The 25,747-nt window shown below is 39.3% G+C and overlaps 1 protein-coding gene across 6 annotated transcripts in view; it reads right to left on the reverse strand.

Moving 5' to 3' along the window:
* The window catches only part of DLG2 (discs large MAGUK scaffold protein 2), a 2,103,489-nt gene that overhangs the window by 144,861 nt on the left and 1,932,881 nt on the right, over positions 1-25,747 (reverse strand). For all 6 annotated transcript variants that reach the window (XM_040489720.1, XM_040489714.1, XM_040489717.1 and 3 more), the window contains one exon: positions 19,325-19,439. In XM_040489720.1, coding sequence (XP_040345654.1) covers positions 19,325-19,439 — 115 coding nt within the window. The remainder of the gene's footprint in view (positions 1-19,324; positions 19,440-25,747) is intronic.

Raw genomic sequence — 25,747 nt, forward strand, 5'->3', positions numbered from 1 at the left:
GACGCTTAACCGACTGCGCCACCCAGGCGCCCCTAAAATTTTTTTTAATGTTTATTTATTTTTGAGACAGAGAAAGAGCATGAACAGGGGAGGGTCAGAGAGAGGGAAATATAGAATCTGAAGCAGGCTCCAGGCTTCCGAGCTGTCAGCACAGAACCCGACGTGGGGCTCAAACTCATGGACTGTGAGACCATGACCTGAGCCAAAGTCGGATGCTTAACCGACTGAGCCACCCAGGCGCCCTGCATCATTCTATCTTAGGTATGAGAAAATTGACGCTTACAATGGGTAAGTGAATTGTGCAAGATCTCCGATCTAATAAGTGATGGAGCCAAGACTCCACCCTAGGAGTGTAAGAAACATACAGACTTCAAGCATGGGCATGCTTCTCCTTTAATGCATTCACGGTCTAGGGAGGAAACAGTCACCTAAGTTTGGAGTTTCGTATAGTCACTACAACTGAAGTGCTAGGATAGGAAGCGTCACAGGTGTGGGCCAAGAAAGCTCCTAGGAAGAACTGATGCCCGAAAGACCTTGGGAAACCACTTAGAATGCAAAGAAAGGGACCAGTGCAAAGGCAGAGAGAAATGAAAGAGCAGGGTGCTCTGTGTGGCTGCGGCCAGGGCCCGTAGCTGAAGCTGCAGAGGGAAGCAGAGATGCAAGGCAGAGTCTGGATCAAAATAATCTCCTGTACCAAGTAGGTGATCTGCAGCCACGGATAGGTTTTAAATAGATGGATGAACTCAAGAGTTAAAATGGCTGGAAGTGAATCACACTTGAATCTTTTCCATTTTCACTTGGAAACAGAATCTCTCTCCCACCAGGCAGGCTCATCTAATGTTTCCATGCCAACCGATTGCTGAGGCTTGGGAGAGGCTAAGCCCTAAAGTGGGGTGTAGTGTGGGTAAAGGAGAGAGTACAGGGAGAGGCCAAGGTTAAACTGTGGGGAGGGGCTGGAAAGGGAGCAGGGACAGTGCACTATAGAGTGGGGAGGGGGAGAAGTAAGAATCAGAAATGAGATGAGATAACGTTAGTTGTATCTGAGTTTATTGCAAACCTGTACCTGAGTTTATTGCAAGCGCACGCACGCATGCACACACCCAGGTACATCATTCAAACCTGGTTTTTTGGACCTCAGCTGTACTCTCTGAACACTTTCAATGAGACCTCATGTAATTTAAAAACTTCCAATCAGCTCATTTCTTGGTCACTGGAAATCAAAATATGAATGTTAGAGCTTTCTGATTCTCCAGAGATCACTCCAATCTTTGCAGTCTTCTTTCCAAAGTTATTTAGTCTTAAACGAGGAAATTGAATGTTTGCTAAGTGTTAGCAAGTTATAGCATCAGGTTCATGGCTAGTTTCCCAATTCTGAGTCTGAATGTGATCAAAATTGAAAGATGTCCCAGGAACTGACCTTACCATTAGCTGCAGATTTGCATTAGACTTCCGTGCCAGAAAGCCGAGACTTTTTAAACAATTTTTCTCAGGTGATAAGGAAATAAGTAAAGCTAAAAACAAAAGAGGCAAAAAGAGGTTCTTAATGTTGTTACACACTGGTATTGGTAGAGGAGCTTTAAAAAATATTGATGCTTTGAACACATTCTCAGGAGATTCTGACTCAATATGTTTGGGCTGGGACCTGGGCATCAGGGTTTTAAGAGCACTTGTGACACTATAATTTACTGTAAGATTTGGTCTTTGTGCCATACTAGGCACAGAGCTCCTAAAACCCTTGAAATGTCCTAAGTGATGAGAGCTATAAAACTGTCTTTTGTTATTAACGAACTCTTTTCAACCACAGGTCAGTTTCTGTTAATGAGCTGACTTGTGGAAAGCCTGAGGATGGGGCCTGCTTGCAAGCCCATGTGATCAGAGGGCTGGGGCAGTACAGCCCCAGTCCCGACTTCTGAAGGAGAAAGAGGGACTGGAGGTTGATTTAATCACCAGTGGCCAATGATTTAGTCAATCATGACTCACTAATGAAGCCTCAATAAAACCCCTAAAAGACAGAGTTAGGACATAGTTCAGGGAGCTTCTGGATTGCCAAAAACACAGAGATGTGGAGAGGGTGGCCCTCCTGGAGATGACATAGAAGCTCTGTGCCTCTTCCCCTAGATCTTGCCCCATGTATCTTTTCCATCTGACTGTTCCTGAGTTTTACTTTTATAATAAGCTAGCAATCTACTAAGTAAATTGTTTTCCTGAGTCCTATGAGCTGCTCTAAGAAATTATTAAGTGTGAGGAGGGGATTGCAGAGACCTCTGATTCATAGCCAGTCAGCCAGAAGCACAGATGACCTCAAGTAGGAGGCTGAAACTTTTACTTGTGGGATCTGATGCTATCCCCAGGTAGAGAGTGTCAGAATGGAGTTAAATTCTAGGACGCCCAGCTGGCGTTGGAGAATTGGTCAGTGTGGGGGAAAAAACCCACATGTGTGGTGTCAGAAGTGAAGTATGCAGTGAGCAGCATAGAGGAAAACAAGTTTTTTCGTTATAGCTACCCAGGTGATTTTAGCATGCAGTCAAGGTTCAGAGACACTGAGATGAAGCAAAGAGAGGCAGTTAGTAATACCTAATTTAGAGATTCTTCTTGGCTCTTCCCTGGAGTTCTCTCCAGCCCATGTGGACCAGTTACAGTGAGAGAGACTGGCAACATGACCCACACTGGCTGGACTCCCTATGCTTAGAAATCCCTCTTGTCTTAATGAAGACAAGACAGAGAATGAGTGGGGGAGGGGCAGACAGAGAGGGAGATACAGAATTTGAAGTAGGCTCCGGGCTCTGAGCTGTCCACACAGAGCCCGATGTGGGGCTCAAACGCACCAACCATGAGATCATGACCTGACTGAAGTCAGATGCTTAACTGGCTGAGCCACCCAGGTGCCCCAGAAACTGTTCATTTTTATTGCTGTACAATATTTTCTTAAGTAAATATGCCACAACTTTTTAACCTATTCTATTGTTGGTAGACATTTGGGTTATTTCCAGGATTAGATTATTACAAACAATGCAGCTATAAATATTCTTGTATGGATTTTTGTTGAACTTATGTAAATATTTCTACTGTGTATATACTTAAGAATGAATCATAGGGTATAATATGTTTAATGACAGTAAATGCTGACAGTATACCAATGTGGTCATACCAATTTATCTCTCATGAGCAGCCCATTAAAGTCTCTACATGCTTTCCAACACTCGGAATGAACAATCATTTTAATTTTAGCCATTCTGGTGGGTGAACAGTGGCATTAATATTTTACTTTACCTGATGACTAATGAAATAAATACCATTTCATATGGGAATTGACACTGATGTACCTCCTCTTTCATGAAATATCTTTACAAGTCTTGTGACCATTTAAAAAGTGTGGTTTCTATCTTTTGCCTAATATATTGTGACAGTTCTTTAGATATTCTGATTATAATTCCTTTTCCAGAACTCTGTATTACAAATCTTTTCCTATGCTCTTACACTTTTATCCTATTCATGGTGTCTTTTGATGAACAGAAGTTTAGTGCATTCTGTGCCTGTATTATCCTTCCTATGGATCACTAGATTCATTGTGTTAATACTTTATTTTGTACTTTTGATTGTATGTTTATGAGAGAGATTGGACTATAAATTTCCTTTCTTATAGTGACCATGTTGTGTTTTGGTGTCAAGGTGATGTTAACATTGAAAAAGTTAGGAAGTGTTTTCCCTTTTCTAATCTCTGGAAGATTTTTTGTAAAATGCTGGGTTGAGTTATAAACATTATTCTTTTTTTTTTTTTTTTGTAGTTAACCCTACACAAGTATTTAATTAACCATTCTATAAGACATGCCAATAGACAAATGAAAATCAATATAGAAGCTATTATAAAAACAAAGAGGATGGGGGTAATACAGTGTTTGGGGGTTAATTTAAAATGAAAGGGTTTGAAAGGTAACAAAATTTGGCTAAAGTAGCTTTCATGATAAATCTGTTGCTTAGCTATTACTGAACACAAAAGATATGAAAGTAGTCAGATAATCCTGCAAGAGGAAGACAATGGGTCTCATCTCTTTATTTCAGAGTCCATTTATCTATCATGGCAGTTACCACCTTCTAGTAGGTATTTAAGTATTTATCCTCCCTATTTTGACTAAGGATTTGATTGACTTTTTTTTTCATTTTCAACTTTTAATCTTTAACACACTCCTTTGTTAATTATTATAATAAATTAGTGTATAAATCTGGATATTTGTTTTTAGTTTTTATTCAAATTCTAGTTAGTTAACATACAGTAATATTGGTTTCAGGAGTAGAATTTAATGATTCATCAGTTACATATAACACCCAGTGCTCATCACAACAAGTGCCCTCCTCAATGCCCATTACCCGTTTAGCCTCATCCCCTGCCTACATTCCCTCCAGCAGTTTGTTCTCTATAGTTAAGAGGCTCTTATGGTTTGCCTCCCTCTCTTTTTTCCCCCCTTCCCTTATGTTCATTTGTTTCTCTAATTCCACACATGACTGAAATCATATGATGTTTGTCTTTCTCTGACTTTTCATTTAGCATAATACATTCCAGCTCCATCCATGTCATTGCAAATGACAAGATTTCATTCTTTTTGATGGTTGAGTAATATTCCATTGTATATATATACCATATCTTCTTTATGCATTCATCAGTCAATGGACATTTGGGTTCTTTCCAAAATTTGGCTATTGTTTATAATGCTGCTATAAACATTGGGATGCACGTACCCTTAAAATCAGTATTTTTAAACATTTTTTTTTGAGAGAGTGTGAATGGGGGAGGGGCAGAGGGGAAAACAGAGATAGGGAGAGAGAGGGATGGGGAGAGAGAGAATCTTAATCTCTTCTGTGCATGGAGCCTGATTTGGGGCTCAATCTCTTGAGTGTGAGATCATGACCTGAGCCGAAATCAAGAGTCAGACCCTTAAACAATGGAGCCACTCAGGTACCCCTAAACATTTTTCTTTATAAAACTTTTTGAGTTGTATACTTATTATCCTCATTTTATAGAAGAATCTGAGTCTCAGGGGGAGAAGAAGTGAACTGCCAAAGTCAAGACACAAGCAATAAGTGGCAGAGCCAGGATTCAAATCTATGTACCTTGGCTTTTTGCCTTCTCCATTATGCTGTGAATTCATGAAGGAATGGCTGAGTGAGCTGGTATTCTAGAGGAGTTAGTGTTTCATTCTATGATAACAGTGCATAATTAACTTCCTTCAGAGAGGAAATACACTGCTAAAGATGACCTCCCCCAAAATACAGCTTTTCTTTGGGAACCTTGCATATTTAGCCTTTTTAATTCCATTTTTTATGCCCCACATGTTCTCAGATCCTGGAGCAGAGTCTGGGTTCAGAATAATAATATTATTGTTTTCATCTGTTTTTTCCAACTCACTTTAGCTGCATCCTTAAGGGCATATCTCAACCACTTTTTACCCCTGCCAGCATCTAATAATTTCCTGTAGTTAATAGTTACCTAAGAAAAACTTAAATTCTGGGCACCTAATTATCTCAGTTGGTTAAGCTTCCAACTCTTGATTTTGGCTCAGGTCGTGATCTCAGGCTTTGCACTGACAGTGTTGGATCTGCTTGGGATTCTCCCTCTCTCTCTCTCTCTCTGTGTGTGTGTGTCTCTTCCCTACTTCCACTCTCTCTCTCTCTCAAAATAAATAAACTTAAAAAAAAAGAAAACCTTAAATTCATGTCCTTTCCACCATACCATACTTGCTATAAGTTAGTCAAGGGGACTTGCAATCCTCCCATTCTGTACACAGCAGCCTGCAGCAGGAAAACTCATGCCTCTTTTCTGTGAATGCTTGCTAGATGAAGGGTGTGACCCTATGGTTCAAAGTTGAGCCATCATAACTCCATGTTAAGGATCAACTCAGCAAATATTTCTAAGGTACTTGCTTATTATTGAAGGAGATGCATTATACATTAAATGATTAAATTTTCTAAAGTAAAACTTAGAGGACTTTCTATAACAATTACAAGTACCAATATGAATGAGGGAGCATATATGAAGTCAAGTATATCCAAAAAAATGCGGTATTTCTAGAAACCCTGGGCATTAAGAACAGAGAATTTCTTCTCCTTCATCTTTGCTGTGTAACTTTGGCAGTAACAAATTATCTAACCTCGGTTTCATTCACTGTAAAATGGGGTTAATAATGACATTCCCTCACAGATATCATTAGATTTAAATTCTCATCACCATCTCCTTGTCCTCAGCATACCTGAACCATTATATAATCAAGGACTCATAGGAAGATTGTAGAGTGTTGTGCAGGTGGGAGTAGTGTGGGACATCCATTTAAGAGGGAAGGGGCAGGAACAGGGAGTTTTAGGAAAAAAGAAAAATGTCATCATCTTATAAAGAACCAACAGTGGGGTTCGTTCAACAAAAGCCTTTCAGAAAGTGCAGAAACTCCTCACTGACCTGGCTTCACAGAAGCCAGAAACATAGAGACACCTTCCTGATGACTCATTCAGAGGTCTCCTTAATAGAAAGAGGAAGATGAAACAGTGCAGAAGCCACTGGAACTGATTTGTGAGCTTTGTCTGGAGAGTTAAAACTACAAAGTTAATTTATATGACAATTTATATTTTTATGGTAGAGGTCACTAGTGCTACCAAATATCCTGATTATCGCAAAGTTCATTTCAGTTACCGTCACATTTTCTCGGTATTTTACCCCTTCAATCAGGTTAAAAAACAAAACAAAACAAAAAAACAAACAAAAAACAAAAACAAAAACAAAACAGAAGTGTAGGATCCTGCATCTGAAAGGCCAAATCTGTATTTTTAGGAGAACTGAAGTGGGATGGCACATGAAGCAAGCAATCTGGCCTGAAATGATACAGCATAAAAATGTTTTAAAACATAATGGAAGATACTATAATTACAATGATACTTTTTTAAAGAGTCTATTTTTTAAAATGAAGAAAGAATGACATAAATGTAAATAAATAAAAGTACAATTTAAAAAGTAATGAAAAATAATTTGATGATGGAAACTTCCTTCTTACTTTTCATAAGCATCACTAAAAAACATCAGTTTATCAAAAAGCATGGGTTCGGGCTTCCTACTTATTGAGAAAATTATATGGAAGATAAAGAAAATAAATGAGGAAAAAGAAAATTTAAAAGATGGTATTCTTTCTCAAAAAAAAAAAAAAACAAAAAACAACAACAAAAAAAAACAATCCAAAGGTCAAAAATGCACCCCAAGCATTTTAGAATCATTTAGAACCAAAAGATCCAGGATTAAGAATTAAACAATGTAGCCATCACGTTTGGCCTAAGTTTTTCAGCTATGAGGTAGGATTCATATGGAGAGAGGAAATATGGAGATTCATCTAGTGAGGTTTTAAAACTATAAATTTTAAAACTTGGTATACTTTTCCTGATGCTCTGATTATGTTATTTTTCTTTGGGTATTAAAATGTTCTTTCTCATATAAGCAGATGGCAATAATAAAGAGCAATAAACTAAAAATATATATTACAGTTTGTATGTGTTTATGGCTTTTAAAATTATTTTTTAAAGTTTATTTATTTATTTTGAGGGAAACAGAGACAGCATGAGTGGGGGAGGGACAGAGAGAGAGGGGGAGAGAGAGAATCGCAAGCAGGTTCTGGACTATCAGTGCAGAGTCAGACACAGGGCTCAAACTCATGAAACCAGGAGATCATGACCTGAACCAAAACAAAGAATTGGATGTTTAACCAACTTAGACACCCAGGTGCCACTAAAATTCTTACTTGGTGAAATCAAGTTGTCAGTCCCATGTCATGTCCCTGATTTCAAAAAAATTTTTTTAAAACATTTATTAATTTTTGAGAGGCGGAGTGAGTGGGAGAGGGGCAGAGAGAGGGAGACACAGAATCTGAATCAGGCTCCAGGCTGTTAACACAGAGCCCAACATGGGGCTCGAACTCACAGAAGATGAGATCGTGACCCGAGTTGAAGTCGGAAGCTTAACCGACTGAGCCACCCAGGTGCCCCTGATTTTTTAAAGTTTTTATTATTATTTTAATGTTGTTGGTCAGGGAAATCTATGTGTTACAGCCTTTGTGTTTAGAAAATGACACCTGGAAATGACACCGACACCTACAGCTCCAGTAATTTCCAGAATCCTCTGAGAGACTTTTGTACATTTTCTTAAAAATTTAGGCCTGAGGAACAAAGGAAGGGGGCAGAAACTTGCAGAACGGGAAGACTAAAACGCACCACTGGTGCTAAATAAATGTGAAATAATGACATTACTTAGCTTTTGAAAGATTTACTTCAGGGGAGAGAGATGACTCAAAGTAGGCTGTTGAAAGCTCAGAGCAAGTGGGAATTTAAAGTTTCTCAGGCATTAAGAGGGCTGGCACATAGTGTTTCCACAGATCATAAAATCAGGCATTCAGATAATTTAGATAAAGCACTTTTTCAGATAAGAGACAAAACTTGAATTCTTGAAAATGTTCTTGATGCTGCCTTCACATTTCTTCCACTTACTGCACTAGACTAAGAAAAACACACATGCTTTCAGTTTTGAGCGCAATGTCCTGAACCAGGTGTCAGCAGGACTGGCTTCATAGGTGGGGGAACTGGGCTGCAGCACAGCGTGCTGCACTTAGGATCATGCTCTGTTCTTACCACCTTGATATTCTTAATTTCAGAACAAGCTGCACATTTTCATTTTGCAGTGGGCCCTGCAAAGCGTGTAGTTGGTAGTGGGTGTCAGGCTGTATGTATGTTCCCACCTCTCACGTGTGGGCCATGATGCCTGATAGGTACTGCAGTTGTGTTCCTTGATGTGCTATGCAGGCTGCAGAATTTGTCTTGGCACAAGAGGGGCAGAGACCTTGTTCACACAGTTGTGATGGCCACACCTCAGTGTGGACCTACTCAACTTAATCACAAATCCACACGCTCACACTAGTGTACAGGATCTAAGGTGACTAGGTTATTCAACTGCCCACTCAACATTTAATAATGCCTGCGTAGTTCTATAAAAATCAAGTGCAATGTGACATGGCAGTAAATGAAACACAAGGCAAACACTAGAAAAAGGTCCATGTGAGTTGTGTGTTTACACATCTTTAAAGAGAATGGATGAGGCAAAGGCCTGGTACTATATTACACTTGGAAAAAAGAGTAGATAGCTTAATATTCTGAGCCTCATATTCCTTAGCTGAAAACCACTGGGAAACAATACCTACTTAACAGACATAGTGTATGCAATCAAATCAAATCAAATCAAATCAAATCAAATCAAACATATGAAGGTCTTTCAATAAAGTCACATGCTGATGTAGGTAGGGGCACAAGACAACACACATTCTAGTCCCAGTTTGACCTCTTATGGGTAAGCTTTAAACCTAGCATCTCTTTTCTTAATGGGGATAAAGATAGCATCGATTTTATAGGGTTTTTCTGACAATTAAATAATCCACATAAGGTGTTTATCAAACTGCTTGGCTCACAATATGATGCAATTATAGTTTGTTATTTATTATGATTGTGATTGAGAATTTTAAAAGCATCTTTCCATGTTTGTTATTGTTACTGTTATTATTGATTTATAATAAACAGGAAAATGAATTTGAAGCCTAACCTATATTAAATATAGCATTTGTTTGGCTAAATGTTTTAAAAAAGACCCAACGTAGTCTGAGATGATTATCACTACTTAACAGGGCTGCTTACTCATATGCTCAAGAAGGCTGAAGACCTTTGTCAGGCAAGGAGCCATTTGCAAGCCACAAGGTAATCAAGTAAAATTTTAATTAAAGTTAAACTCTCACCAATCTTGTGACATGCATAATTCATTCATTGGATTGAGTCAGCAGTTACCATATGCCAGACTGTGCTGTAACCAAGAAAATCTCCACCTGAGAGGTGCTCCCATCTAGTCCAGTGGAGGAGACAGGGGGGTCAACAGGCAGGAAGACGAGAGAGCATGAATGTTAGAAGAGAGAAGTTTACATTGTTCCAAGTAACAAAGAGGAGCAGGTGCTCATTCAACCAGCTATGAGTCGTTGATTGTTTTCCCAATACCTTGTTCTGTTAACCACCATCTTTAATTGCCACTCAAAAAGTTTATTCAATAAGTATTTAAAGAATTCCTATAATGTATTAGGCACTGAGATTGAAGAACAAATAGCTGAGTCTATTCCTTTGCTGCAAATCTAACCTCATGATTTGGGGTAAGTTTCCCTCAATTCTTTTCCCATGCCCTTACTTGTCACCTGTCTCTCCTGTGAGCATTCTGCGTCCCACCTTTTAGTGTTCTGCTCTCTTTTGTACCTAAAGCTGTCTGGATTGTTGTAGGAGGTAGCAATTTTGGGTTAAAAAGATAGGTACCTCATCTAGAGATGAGGGGGCAGGGAGCAAAATCTAATTTGTTAGCACGACCCTTGAACACCTTAAGGACAGGAAAGATGCCCTATTAATCTTTTTATCCCCAGAGCACAGTACAGTATGGGGTGGATGGTTATGGCTCAAAAACAGGTTTTCTGGATGAATGAATGAGTGGGTGAGTGAATGAATTAGGGTGTACCATTAATAAAAATGATACCTGGATTCCATATCTTAGCATAGAGGTAGGGGAAAAACGTAATGGGCAGTGGAGGGGCTGCCCATGTACCTTTGTCCTTCTTTCTATAGAAATCTAAAAATGAAAAATCTTTTAAAAATTCAGGGCCAGGCTGTGATCTCAAGGGAAGGAGAAAACTCCCCCAGATCCCCAGTGACTCCTCCTCCTTTCTATTTCTGGCATAAAATTAGCTATCTGAAGACAAAGCCTTTTATTCTACAATTAAGGATGCAATTAAAAATGCAAATGTCTGAAGGAGTGAGCATAATGCTAATGAGTCTCAAAGTATAAATGGAACATCAGATTCTATTCTGCTTCAAAGGAGGCACCAGCTTAGGAGGCAGGCTCTAAGCACTTAAAGGGGTTATAGGACCTCCACTTTACCTACCAGTCCCATATAGCAGGCTCTTTTATAGACTTGATTTAACTTAATCTTACCAACAAGCCTGTGGACTAGGTGTTATGTGCATTTTATAAATGAAAATTTCATTTTAGCAACTGATAAACTTTGAAGTCTGGACCAGAAACCAGGTCCATCTGGAAGAAGTCAGTATAAGGTATAAACCAAACAGAAGGTCAATCAATCTGAATTTAACCTGTACCCCTATAGGGTCAAGTTCATCTTTACTGTATGGAAGTCCAAAAAGCATGGGCTTCAGTGAGAGATACACCTGGGTAAAGAATATGGCTTGGTCACAGAGCATATTGTGTAAGTGGTTTTTTAAGCCACTTTGGCCTTCTACACTGTTACTCTTCTGTGCAATGGTGATAGTAATCATATCTGGCATAGCACTGTTGTAGGGCTTAAGTGAAGTCAGGAGTGAAATGCAGGCACATAAGCTCTGGCCGCCCAGTGGTACATGCAGGCCACCCAGACACTGCAATACCCTCTCCAGATCTCTTCTGGTTTCCCAAGTCTAGACTTTCTCCACACTTTCTGCTTCATCCTATTAAACTGTTTCAGATAATTGGTCATATCTTTTTCAGTAAGATTTTAATATAGATAAGAAATCTGAATCCAAGCAGTCTTGAATTTCTTTTCATGCTACAATGTATCATATTTCCAAATGAATAAATGATAATTTTGCTAAATAAGAATATATGAGTGAATGAGTGAGAAGTGATAAAAATGCCACTGTCAGCCAGCCTTGTGCTAGTAATGGGCAAGGGGTACATGCAGATGATTATAATATGTCCTCTAGGGATAGCTGTGGAGAGCATGCTGGGTCCAAGTTCGGAGGGAAAAAAGAGAAAAATTCAACTTATAGTAAAATCCACAAATTTCATGGCTTGGCCTTAAATAGCCTTGAGAAATCCATAGCCAGGTGAAGTTAGAAGCAGCTTTGCTCTGGAGTGCAGTCCCCTGACAGAGTACTGACCAGCAGTAAGGGGGGCTGGAAGTGGGGTTGAAGGGCATGCTACCATTTTAAGAAAAAAACAAAGACCAGAGTCCCTTACTTATATGATGATATAGCTTTCTCCTCCCAACAAAACCAATCAGGTGAGAACATCCTTCCCCCAGCATAAAAAACACATCAGGATAAAGAATCCTGAATGGGATTTGTTTTCTTTAAAAAAAAAAAAACTTTTTTTTCAACGTTTTTATTTATTTTTGGGACAGAGAGAGACAGAGCATGAACGGGGGAGGGGCAGAGAGAGAGGGAGACACAGAATCGGAAACAGGCTCCAGGCTCTGAGCCATCAGCCCAGAGCCTGACGCGGGGCTGGAACTCACGGACTGCGAGATCGTGACCTGGCTGAAGTCGGACGCTTAACCGACTGCGCCACCCAGGCGTCCCAGGATTTGTTTTCTTAAGACTGCCCTTGATACAACTTCCAACAGGAAAACTTAAGGATGTTGAGAATGAGACACAGGATGAGGTTCACCCTGGGCTCTGTTCCTACCTTGTCCTCTCACTAAGAAGGTATTGGGTGTATGTGCTTGTCTAAATCTATTATTGAATTAGCCCCCAATTTAAAGGCAGTCACAGAATTCAGCAGGCAAATGAAGCAGCTTGAAAGGCCCTTTAGTGCCAGAGGTTTCCTGGAAATCCCAGTACTGGTATGTAATGCCTATGTTCTCAGGACATGACCAGACTCCATTTACTTGGTGGCAGCCCAGCTGGTACTGAACTTCCGTGGGACTGGTTGTTCAAAGATCTTGACTTAGATTCTAATTTTTTTCTTTCACATCTGTATAGGAAAGAGAGTCTAGGGATTAATTCATTCAACAAATATTTACTAAGGAAACTTCTTTATGCCAAGCCTTGTGGCATAAGGCACTAAGGGTATAATAAAATGAAGACATTAACTGGAATTTGCACATCCAGTATTGAGTGGTATTTCCATTTCAAGGACCTTTACCATGAGAAACTCAATAAAGATTAGAGTAAATCGTATTTTAACAGATGAGTTTTAAATACCAGTGGTCTTCTGGGCAGACTTCACTGTAGGAAGCCTTTATAGGCATGCTGTAAAGATTTAAAGAAGATTATAAGCACAAGGGAGATAACACATGAGGTGTTTGGAAGTAATGATCTGTGCACATTTGAATTGCCTACAGATATGGACTACAAGAATCCTGAGGGAAGGAGGTGTGTGTTCTTATTCATCTCTGTAACCTTAACATCCATCATAGACTGGTACACTGTAGGTAAGTATGTAAACTGTGTTTATTGAATGTAAGAATCAATGCACCGATGAATCAATGTATGAAAGCCTTATGTTAAACAATGGGGCAGGAGGGATAAAAAACAATGAAATCTTGCCATTTGCAATAATGTGGTTGGACCTAGAGTGTATTATGCTAAGCAGAATAAGTCAGTGAGAGAAAGACAAATACCATATGATTTCACTCATATGTGGAATTTAAGAAACAAAACAGATGAACATAGGGGAAGGGAAGCAAAAATAGGATAAAAATAGAGAGGGAGACAAACCACAAGAGACTCTTAAATACAGAGAGCAAACTGAGGGTTGCTGGCGGGGTATTGGGTGGAGGGATGGGCTAAATGGGCAATGGGCATTAAGGAGAGCACTTGTTGGGATGAGCACTGGGTGTTATAAGTAAGTGATGAATCCTTACATTCTATTCCTGAAATCATTATTACACAATATGTTAACTAATTTGGATTTAAATAAAAAAAATAAATAAACTGAAAACAACAACAACAATGGGGCAGGAGGCAGACCTAAGAGTATTTGTCATATTATAGCCTTTGAAGCAAAAGCTGTCTTAGGAAGCAGCAGAAGTTGAGCAGAGGGCTTGGAAGGGGTGAAGAATGCAGAAGAGAAGTTGAAGAATCATGGGGTTAGGGACACCGATGACAATCTGTGAAGAAGTAGAGGGGCCAGTTGTAAGCATAGTGACACTTCTTATCTGTGGCTCCAGTTGAATATTTTGGATTCTGCTTCTAGGTAGACTCTTAACGGGGTGTGAGAGATGTCTGGTGAGTTGACAGAGCTGGGCATTCTGGAGCCTACAATCCTGGTCCTCCCATTCATCCTTCATGGGGTCTAGACGTTTGAAAATGTAAAATGGCGCCAGGAAGTCTGTCCTTTCCTTGCTGAAGAAAAGCAAAGGGACAAGGGTGTCTCATCCCTTTGCTGAGAAAACAGTAGTTTGTTCAGGACCAATTCTACCATCTCTCTGTCCTACAGGGGAAAGGTTGTCTTTATAATAAATGATAAATACCACCAATTAATTTCCCATATGAGAGGTATTTAAATTCACTATTTTATTTAGTCCTTACAACCTCTTCATAGTATCCAGTTATTATCCTCATTTCAAGCAGATAAAGAAACCAAGCCCACAAAGACTGACTTGTCCAAAATCACTGAGGTGGTAAGTGGCAGAACCAAGTTTCAAATTTTGTTTTTCTGGCAGAATCCAGCAACTGTGTCCTTAAACACTGCTCTATACTGCCTCACACACAGGACCTGAATGTTTATGCTTACATCCAATCTTGCTCTGTGATCTTGGGGCAATTATTCAACTTATTTGAGCCTCAGTTTTCTCATCTGTAAAATGCAGGAAACATTCCTTGACTCTTCTACATGTTGGCATAATGTATGTGGAACATTACTAGCACGATGGTTGACCCGCAGGAGATGCTTGATAAACGTTTTCCTTCACTTCCAACTCCTCATCCATCCAAAATGGCTGGAACACCAAGGGTCCGGGGGTCCCAGAGAGTTGCTAAAGGTCATGCAGTGAAGACGTGCTCTCCTGCCTGTGCAGTGTCCTCTGCCTGGAGTGCTCCTTCTTGTTTACTTCATTTGCAAACTGTACATCATAACTCATTAGTGAGTTATTACACCAAGTTAATGAGTTGTGACCTTCCTTTTTTCTTAAAAAAGGGAGACAAATAGAATGGAAAATAACAAAGTACACTTTACATAAAAAGTACAATATAATAAAAAAATGTTTTTCAGCTTCATGTGTGTTTGTATTTACTGGGTCATGATGAAGAATGTTTTTCTTACTTCGAGTAAAAAGACTTGAAGATTTGTAAGTTAACTCAAATAAGATCTTTTAAGAATCAATTCAGATATCTGTGGGTTAGGAAACAATAAAGGTTCCAGGCCTTTCGAGGACGAATTTTTCACACCATGCTGCACCCTGATGATCTTCCTCTCATCTATTTCTCCCACTAGATGAGAGATTCTTGTGGAGAGGAAACATGACTTTTACTGCTGAGTCCTCAGTGTCCATTATAAGTCCTGGCACAAAATATATTCTCAAAAAAAGCTTGAATGCATAAATAAATCATAGCAACTGACTTTTAAACCCAAATTCACCACAGAGAGGTTATTCACCTGAAGGCTCAAAATCGATACCTTTGATAAACAAATGAATGTGGGTTAGGCTTCTCTTTTACATCTCTCCTGTGACTTTTTACTCCCCATTGGTGGACTTAGCTGCTTTTCTTTCCTTCTCTTCCTGTTCTCCAAGTGCTGGGTGCGGTTGCTCTTGTTTATTAAAAGAAAGGATCTTTCCTTAGCTATTTGCACTTTTATGTGATTTTAATCCCCTACATCTCTGACCTTTCTTAGTAGCATCTGGATATAAAGGTCCCTGTTAGTCCCTGGATATACAGGTCCCTGTAGTAGTAGAAAAACCTTGTTCTCTGTCATGGATGCTTTCACCAGCATCCATGGTAGGTAAGAAAGAGGGCGCATATTTTAGAGGCAGGGAGAGCTAAATCTGCCCACAGGGAGACCTGCGAAACACACACAACAAAATCTGGATTCCAGTGGCTCAGGAGCCCAAGTGCATCTCATCTGAAGAAGTCATAATGTACTTGTGGAGCATTTTGAAGCATATTTTATTCGATTTTTTTTTACATTTTATTTACTTTTAAGGTTCTACAGCTATATGTTTCACAATGCAGGAAATGCACAACACAAATAGCCCAGTAAATCAAATATATCCAAATCATTCACATAGAACATTTACAGCGTTATCATAAGCAGCAATCAACTCCATTTGTACAGCACTACCGAAGCACTTCAGGTACCTTACACAAAAGATTCAAAGAAGGAAAATAATTACAAGTAGATTGGAAAATAGAGAGGCTTGGCTCAAGTTTAAAACACAGCCTGGCTCAGATGTGCTAGTTCCCCCGCCCTCCTTTCGACACTTTCAGGCAAACAAATTGCTATCACCTGGGAGGATTATTTCCAGTAAGGGAATGAGGCCAGCTTGTGCACTATCCTGAGAAGACGCAGCCTCTCAGACACACCCATGGCTGGGCTAGGTTTGGTAGTGTGAGTGTGTGAGTGTGTGTGTGTGTGTGTGTGTGTATGTGTCTGTGTATATAGGGAAGAGGAGGTGACTTCCAAGGGGAAGGGTGGTTTTGTGGTGCAGACAAATATCCTACGAGTCAGCTAAATTGTTTATTACAGAACAAAGGCTGCTAGCTTTCTGGTTTAGGTTTTGGCCTCATGGAAAAATACCAATAAAACTAAAGAAATCCCGTATGTTCTGTAGCACCATTTCTCCTGTGTAAAAACTCCAAAGAGGTTTATGTTGGAGTTTCACCTCTCGGCTAACCTATTCCTTAATCTGAGTCTGGTGCTGTGTTGCCAGAAGCAGTTCGGGAATCATAGCTCAAGTGCATTCGACAACTGATACCAGAGAAGCTAGGCCCCTGGGAGGTGGAGTGAGAAGGGAGGTAGAAGATCCAACTATGCTGCTAAAGAGCTGTGGCAGATCTCTTCCCTTCTGGGGCCTCAGTTTCCTCTTCTGCAAATTAAACAGTGGACCTGATGATAACTAAGATTCCTTCCAGCCCTAGACTTACTTAAAGCTAAGCAGAATAATATTCCAAGCTGTCATTCTCAGATTAAAGAGACATGCTCATCTTCTGGTATTTATATAATTAGAGAAATCCTGCTACTAATGTATTTTGAGAGAGCAACTAGTTGACTTTCTAAAATAAGTACGACCAACTGGCACTGGCCCTATTCAAGCGCTATAGATAAAGCAAGCATCGCTATGAAAATCCCATAGCCAAATTTGGTGCAACCCACCCCCCCCTCAAAAAAAAAAAGGTACAAAGGTACAAAGTTGCTGGATCATTTTTAGTAAGAATTCCCTTTAAGTCTTGCTAGTTCATTCCATTTGGTTGCCTTTTTGTTGCCGTTATTGGGGTGGGGGTGTCAGTTTTATCACATCACATGAGAACAAGGCCAGGGGGGTCTTGTAAGTTCATTCCTTCTGATTTTACTCTATGGCCCCTATCTCTTCCAATTTTATGCCTCCAAGAGTCATTCAGATGCTAAGGTCAGCCCTCTTAGTACTGAATAAGTATTAATAATTATACCTTTGGAAACCAAAAACCATATTTGTATAGTAGAGAGATCATTTGGAGAATTTCCCATGAAGTGTCAGCTATTTTTGAGCGTCATTTAAGAGAGGTTCCTCCTTTCAATACGACTTCCACCTATTAGAATGTTAACAAGATAACATCCTTATTACCTTAAGTCTTCATCTCTTTTGTATGCCATACTTTTATTTATCATTTTAGAGCGAGCATAAAACTTTGGGTCTGATTAATACTATTTCAAATAGGTCTATTAGTTTTATATTATATCACTATATCACTTCATTTAATTTTCCTAATCTTCCACAATTCAAAAGACTAAACTATTACCAATATATTTTCAGCAAAGTTCTTCTGGTACATTAACATTTTTATGCATTCTATTTTTTAACAAGGTACCAATAATATGGTAATTTTTCCTTCCAGTGTGATTCTATATAACCATTTCATTTGCATTAACTGATTTATTTCTATCCTATTAACTCAATTGGCTTTTCCCAACATGCTACCCAAGACTAAAACATTTCAAGATTTAAAAATATTTTGTATTATAAGGACCAGCAATATGAAGCAAATAAGGAAAAAAGAAAGTCACTTTCCAGCACATCTGTGACTTTACTACAAGACATGTTCCAGGGTGATTCTTAATAGTTCCTGTCGCAGATTACACTTCACATAATCTTGTGAAATTCAGTTAGTCAAATTTGGAACATTAACTGCCTGTGTTTTGTTTCATCATGTTTTTATTTTAAATCTCAGGGCTTCTGAAGTATTGGAACTCCCTGGAATGAGGAGGGACTTTATGCTTGTCCCAGTGGCCAGCAAATCAAGGCCATTGAGAACCTGCCACCTTTTGGAATCCTGCTCCTTTCTTGGCCCTGCAGTGCCTACCTGATATACTTAAAAGATAACTTCATAGCCAAAATGGAATCAAGAGAACAAGTCAATTCACGTACATAATTTATATCCATAATACACACTTCATGCTAGGAAAAGACAGTGAAATTTCAGGTGAGGAGGATATGACCTTGGATGGGAGTCAGACCAGATTGTGGGGCTGAGTAGGGTGAGGAGAATGCAGTGAAGATGGGCACATAGATTCATTCTAACAATTTATTAGATATCACTTCCCCCCTTTGGTTGTTAATACTTAACATTATTTTAAAAAGGACAGTCAGCACTAATGAAGTATGTTTTGGAAGGAACATAGGGGGCCTGCACTAAGAAGAAGTACATGTGATAGTTCAGTGATGGTGTATCTTTCTCAAGAATTAACTACAGCGATGAAAGACTGGAAGGCATTTCAAGTTCAATTAGTCATTTTTTATCTGGTAAATTAATGAGTTTTGTCAGGGCATGGAACAACTTTTGTAGCTGAGAAGCGACTACTCACAAGATACCACGGAAGAAAATCTTTCCACCGAAACTTGTTGGAAGAAGCATATAACTCTTTAACAGAGTGCTTTTGATTTCCAATCAATACACCAAAGTTCATACAATATATATCAAGCTGGCCAAAAGGTGATACAAGAATTTTTCTTCCTATACAGATGGTAAGAAAATGTCCAAGGCTTTGGTCCATATATTCAATTTAAGATTAAGATTATCAGGAATGAAAATGTTTCTTCTCATTATTCTTACTGCAACCTGTGCTAAGAATTTGACCGTAGACTGTAACATTCTCAAAGAATAACATGTTAAAAGCAAGGCTTTTAACTAATTTGACATAATAACATTTCAAAAATTTCTTCAAAGTGGTTAAACTTAAGGTCTCACAGTGGTGTATTGATGAGCATGGGTTAATAAGAACATGTGTTCCGTTCCTACAAGGTGTTGTCTTTATCTCCCCAAGCTGGATTGCTCGCAAAGTGCAGATCACAGTAAGAAATGCTCCGTTGCCTACCTGACATAGAGGGAGCGTTTCTGATTGGTTCGCAGGGACCCGGACCCGGAACTCATGCTGTGGTTCATCATCTGCTCTCGTAGGTCATGGATTTTGGCCTCAAATCGAGCGTAATCTGGGAATGGAAACAAAGATGGTAGATTTGGTCCTGTGCCTTCAGAAAAGTAGATATGGTGCACAGCCAAGGCAGCTACTTGCCCCTGATATTGGTTCCTTTGCCAAGCATCAGGGAGATGCACAACTCAAAGCAGTGAATACAGAGGGATCACTTGTTTAGTATTATTTATTTGCAGACATTTACAAGAAGAAAAGGATAAATCAGTGACTTCCCAAAATGTAACTAGAAAACATACTGCCATCAAATTCCCAACATGTGAAAAGTCCTGGGGGAGGAGGTATGTGCGGTTATAAATGGGCAACACAGGGCATTCTTGTGGTGATGAAATGTGCTGTCTTGACTGTGGTAATGGATACAGGTAACTGCACATGTGAAACAATGACATACAACTAACTACACTCACATATATTCACATGAATGAGTACAAATAAAACTGGGAAAAGCAGAATTAGATTGATGGATTACATCATTGTCAATGTCCTGTTTATGATAATGTGCTATAGTTTTGCAAAATGTTGCCGTTGGGCAAAACTATGAGTAAAAGGTGTATGGATCTTCCTGTATTATTTCTTATAATTGCATGTAACTCAATAATTATCTTAAAATAAAAACTTTACTTTAAAAAAGAGGGCACCCCCCCCCCCCACCAAAACCCAAACCAAACAAACAAAAAAACAAGATCCACAAATAAAACAAGGATTCAAGGAATTATCAATGTTATTGGGAGGGGAGGTTGAGTCTACAGTTAACTTTCAGCTTAATAGACCAGAGAATCAAGTGTTTGGTGATGAGTTGTGTAAAAAATTGCCTTTTAATTTGACTAAGTTTTTTTCTGCTATAGGTTGCTAGAAACTAATCATTTGGGGCATACCTCAATTTTGCCCTATAATCTTAATAGAAAAAGTCCATATATCAAACTTCATCAATTCTAAGATACATAATATAGTTAAGTCAGTTTCTAGGAGGCTGACATTAGAAATCGGGGTAGAGGACAGTCTTGTTTTAAATATATTTTAGAAACTTTCGAACATATGGGTCTAAAAAAATCAAGAAAATATAGTTACATATCATACTATTTCTTCGTACGAAAAATATTTTTCCCATATGTCAGTCCAATAAAGATAGCACAAATAGGTTTTATGATACTTATTAACACAATCAGCATGTAAAAAGTAAAAGCTTTTGAAGTTTTGATATTCCTGATCACAATTTGTTCTATTATCTCCTTGGCACACAGTATCTTGCTTTAGTGAAATCCAGTAGGTGAAAAGGCCAATTTACTCATGAGATAAATGTGAAAACGCTAGTTCAAATTATAAATGGTTCTTTTAATTAGAAAGAAATTCATCATAAAGTATTTCCTTAGTACATTTCAAAAAACAATTTGATTTTCAATTTAATTTATTCATAACTTTTCATAAAAACAAGAATGACTAAATGAACATAGTAAAAGATGATCTACTTACAGTGTTTCAAATTCTTTATAATAAAAGTTCCACAAAATTAAATTTAAATTCAATTTACTGACTATTGGTTATTATGGGATGGGATTTCACAAAAGAAAAGACTTGACCTTGGTTTCCAATGATAAATAGATAACTGGATAATGACCTTTGAATGTTAAATATTTTTAAAGTTTAGTACTCCAAAGATAAAACCATAAAAGTTGACCGGAAATTTCTGGTGCTTAAGCAAAGTCTTGTGTTATCTAGATTTGGAAGGCTTCCTCTTCAAAACTTAGCTTTAAATGATTAAATCCTAAATGATTAAATAAGCAGAACCCATACTTAACCTAAAATCTATTGATCATAATTTATGATATTTACTTCATTCCTTTTTGACAGAGAGAGAAAACATGCATTTATAACCGTTGCTATGACACTGTATGCAGATTGAAATCATTTGGGGTGAGTCACGTTTTCTTGCCATTGTAAGAGTTGATTAGTATTTATTGCCATCACATGGCAGATGCTGTGCTTAGTACTTCATGGGCATTATTTCTTCCTTAAATCGAAAAATGAAGTTCATGAATGTTGTAAAAATTTGGAGTATATAGAAAAACAATAAAAACTGAGAGGACATCTGGCTCTTCTTCCCTCCCCACCTTCTTTCTTCCCTCTCGCTGCTGTCCTTCACTACAGCTTATTCTGTAGATACGTATTATGTCCTGGACTTGCACAGGCATTTATCAGCTTCTTTCAATATATACACACACATATCCCCACATACATATGAGATCATAAATATATATTATGCTAATGCCTTTTTCTCCCTTTTTAACTGTGTAACTCGGATCTTTTCCTGGCTTCTCCCAAATACATAAATATACATATATTTTTAAAGTTTATTTTTATTTATTTATTTTGAGAGAGAAAGTGAGGGAGAGGGAGAAAGTGCGGGGGAGGGGCAGAGAGAGAGAGGGAGAGAGAAAATCCCAAGCAAGCTCCATACTGTCAGCGCGGAGCCCGATGTGGGGACGGATCTCATGAACCGTGAGATCATGACCTGGACGCCTAATCCACTGAGCCACCCAGGCACCCCTAAATATATTTCTTAATACACCTAATTGCATCACATGATTAAGATTGTAATTTATTTAACAGTTGCTACATCATAAGATAGTTAGGCCCATCCAGCTTTTTGCTGTTATAAACAGGATCTCAGTCTAACGTGAGCACATTTATGGCAGGTTCATAGAGCGCTGTAGTGCAAGTACTGGTCAAAGCTTTGCACAGACGTCAGATAGCCCGCATTAGCATTTCTCAGAGAAGAATGTAATGTGGCCTGGGACACCAAGCAGGATTTTTTAGCATCCTCTGATCATGCTCCACACCACCAGTTTGTAAATATCAGGCATCGCCCCCAAGAACCACTAAATCCCCCATCTGCTCCCAGGACTCCCTCCCCACAACTTTTATGACTTCACTCCTGTGATAAAATCCTAAAATCCCACCTCTGCTCCCTCACTTAAGCATCTTAATTGAGTGCCGGTCCCTGACCCCATTTGGCCACATTGCTACTTTCTTGTACTTACCACACCAATTTGCAGTTATTTATGCAGTTGCCCATCTTCCCCATTAGACTCAGCTCTCTTAGAACAGAAGCCACAACTCACTCCCCGTGGAGTTCCCTGTTCCTAACACGGTGTCCAGTATGCATGAGGTATTTAATAACAGGGGTTCAATAAACATTTTCTGAGTGAACCATGAATGAGGACGTGAGCAGAATCATTAAATGAGTTCAGTTATAGAACGCCTACAGGTACTGAAATTGCCTCTTTTCAATTTTAAGGTTTTTTAATGAAGAAAGACAACATGCTTCTCCTGTGGGACTTCTTTTTTCAAGGCTAAATAGTCTATCTAATTTCAAGGCTTTATTTCTGTCTAATTACTGCCACTCCCAAATCCCACTAATGTTTTCGTTGTCCAGGAATCTCTGTGCTCTTCCCATCTCAGGCATGTCACATGTCGGAAATACCTCCCTGATACTTAACCTATATCTGATCAGCACTTTGGAAGTCTCTTCTGGCTGCCACACTTTATATGTCACAACAGGCTACTTGCTTTCATAGTAAACTGTGTTCTCCTTATTGTATGGCTCATTAGATCCCCCAAATGTTTTCTGCCTTGCTTTTGAAATGTTTGTTTTACACCATATTCTATAGTGTTTGTACTCCCTGCTGTGGATGGGAAAGTGCTGTGCTGTACTATATTGAATTTGTCTTAATTGGAATACATCCTGCCCCCAACTTTTTCACTTTGACAGTTGTGTTAATCACAAATCCTATGTTCCAAAGTGCTTACCCATCTCTCCGCGCCTTTCTATTTTCATTTTATTACCATTTTTTCAAGTAGGTTCCACACCCAATGTGAGGCTTGAACTCATTCATGACCCTGAGATCAAGAGTTGTATACTCCAACAACTTGGCCAGCCAGGTGCCCCTTTTCTCTCCTTTTTAGAAAATAAAACTTGCGGCGCCTGGGTGGCTCAGTTGGTTAAGTGTCTGACTCTTTTTTTTTTTTTTTTTTAACGTTTTATTTATTTTTGAGACAGGGAGAGACAGAGCATGAACAGGGGAGGGTCAGAGAGAGGGAGACACAGAATCTGAAACAGGCTCCAGGCTCTGAGCTCTCAGCACATAGCCTGACGCGGGGCTCGAACTCACTGACCGCAAGATCATGACCTGAGCCGAAGTCGTCTGCTTAACCTACTGAGCCACCCAGGAGCCCCTAAGTGTCTGACTTTTGATTTTGGCTCAGATCATGATCTCGCGGTTTGTGCCCTGCATCAGGCTCTGCACTGACAGTGTGGAGCCTGGTTGGGATTCTCTCTCCCTCCTCTCTGCCCCTCTCCTGCTTGCACGTTCTCTCTCAGTAAATAAATAAACATTAAAAAAAGGGGCTCCTGAGTGGCTCAGTTGGTTAAGCATCCGACTTGAACTCAGGTCATGATTTCACGGTTCATGAGTTCGAGCCCCATGTCGGGCTCTGTGCTGACAACTGAGAGCCTGGAGCCTGCTTCAGATTCTGTGTCTCGTTCTCTCTCCCCCCACCCCCCCCCAGGCCCCCCTCATGCTCTGTCTCTCTCTCTCTCTCTCTCTCCCACCAAAAATAAATAAAAACAAAAAAAATTAAAAACATTAAAAAAATAAAAAAAAAAAGAAAATGTAAATGCAAGTAATTTCACTAGAGCAGAAGCAATAAGATCTGGATTTATAAATATGTATGTGTGTGTAAGAGACAGACAGACATAGAAGAGGAGCGATGTCTCCAGCTTCTCAAAGATGAGTGAGCTTATGGTTAGAAGTGCTCTAGAAATAAACAAGAAAGCAGGTACGTAAACTCTATGTTTTATAATAGTACTGAAAATCTCACTTTTCAACAAAACAGAAATCTAACACTACCACACCATTTAATCTTAATCTTTATATCATCTAAAGGGGAATTCATGTTTCCTGAGCACCTGCAATGGGCTAGCATCTGTGCTGCAGAATGCAAATATTCTATTATTTCTCCCAACAAAGCTCTGAGGTAGGTATACCGTTTTAGAGATGAGGCAACAAGTTCAGGGAGGTAAACTGACTTCGCCAAAGTCACTGAGTCAACCTTGCATCTCTGTGAGTCCAATTTGTTTCCATTGTATCGTAACATCTATTATAACACCATAATTCTCCTTTAGAACCTAAGGCATACTCATTTCTCTACTTCTCTCACTTGACATCTTGCTCTCCTTCTTCTCATGTACTGTACTGATTATGTGCATGCTGAACTTCTTTATTGCAGTACAAATGCCTTAGAGGGTGGGGATGCCTCACCCATCTCTCATCCCCAAACCTCAGGGCCTATTATTCCTTCTTTCCTAGACTCAGGACTGTGCCAGATGTTTGGCATATAGTTTTTTTAAATTATTTTTAATGTTTTTGTATTTATTTGTGTGGTGTGTGAGTGTGTGTGTGTGTGTGTGTGTGTGTGTGTGTGTGTGAGCAAGAGAGAGAGAGAGATAGAGAGAGAGAGAGAGAAAGCATGAGCAGGAGAGGGTTAGAGAGGGAGACACAGAATCCGAAGCAGACTCCAGCCTCTGAGCTGTCAGCACAGAGCCTGAGGTGGGGCTCGATCCCACAAACTGTGATGTGAGATCATGACCTGAATGCCAAGAGTCAGGCACTTAAATGACTGAGCCATCCAGGCGCATCAACGAGTTATCTATTTTGTGCTTCTTGGGTTTGTGTGTGTGTGTGTGTGTGTGTGTGTGTGTAACAAGAAGCAAACCACTGAAAACCAACTTCGAGGCAAATGTTTTAGAGGAGTTTCAAGAAACATTACTTCCAGTTAGTTCTTTCTCTCCATTATGTATGATGAACCAATGAAAAAAAAATCCCCTTTGGTGGGCATCTAAATCCACTTGTTCCTGACTAGACACATTCACACTGGGACTGTGTCCCTTGCTTTCACTTGGTTGGACATGATGGGTGATAACAGTAAACAAGGTACAAAATGTGGTTATACAGACAGGGTCAGAATCCTGGCTCTGCCACTTACTAGTTGTGTACCACTGTGAAAGTTATTAACGTTTCTGGGCTCAATTTCCTCATGAGTAGAATGGGAACAAGAATTGTTTCTACTTCAACATGTGTTGGGAAGGTTACAAGAGAGCAGATGGACTTCATGGGTTGGCTCTTGGTAATGACTAGTAATCCCCCCTGTTAATTTTCACATGTAATTCAACACCTATTCTTGTTCATTGCTTGCAAAAGTCATAACCCCCCTCTATAACAAGTAGAAAGGAAACCTGTGTCTACTCCTAGA

This window comes from Herpailurus yagouaroundi, unplaced genomic scaffold (genome assembly GCF_014898765.1).
Source record: "Herpailurus yagouaroundi ecotype Mexico unplaced genomic scaffold, PumYag 180, whole genome shotgun sequence".
NCBI classification, from domain to species: domain Eukaryota; kingdom Metazoa; phylum Chordata; class Mammalia; order Carnivora; family Felidae; genus Herpailurus; species Herpailurus yagouaroundi.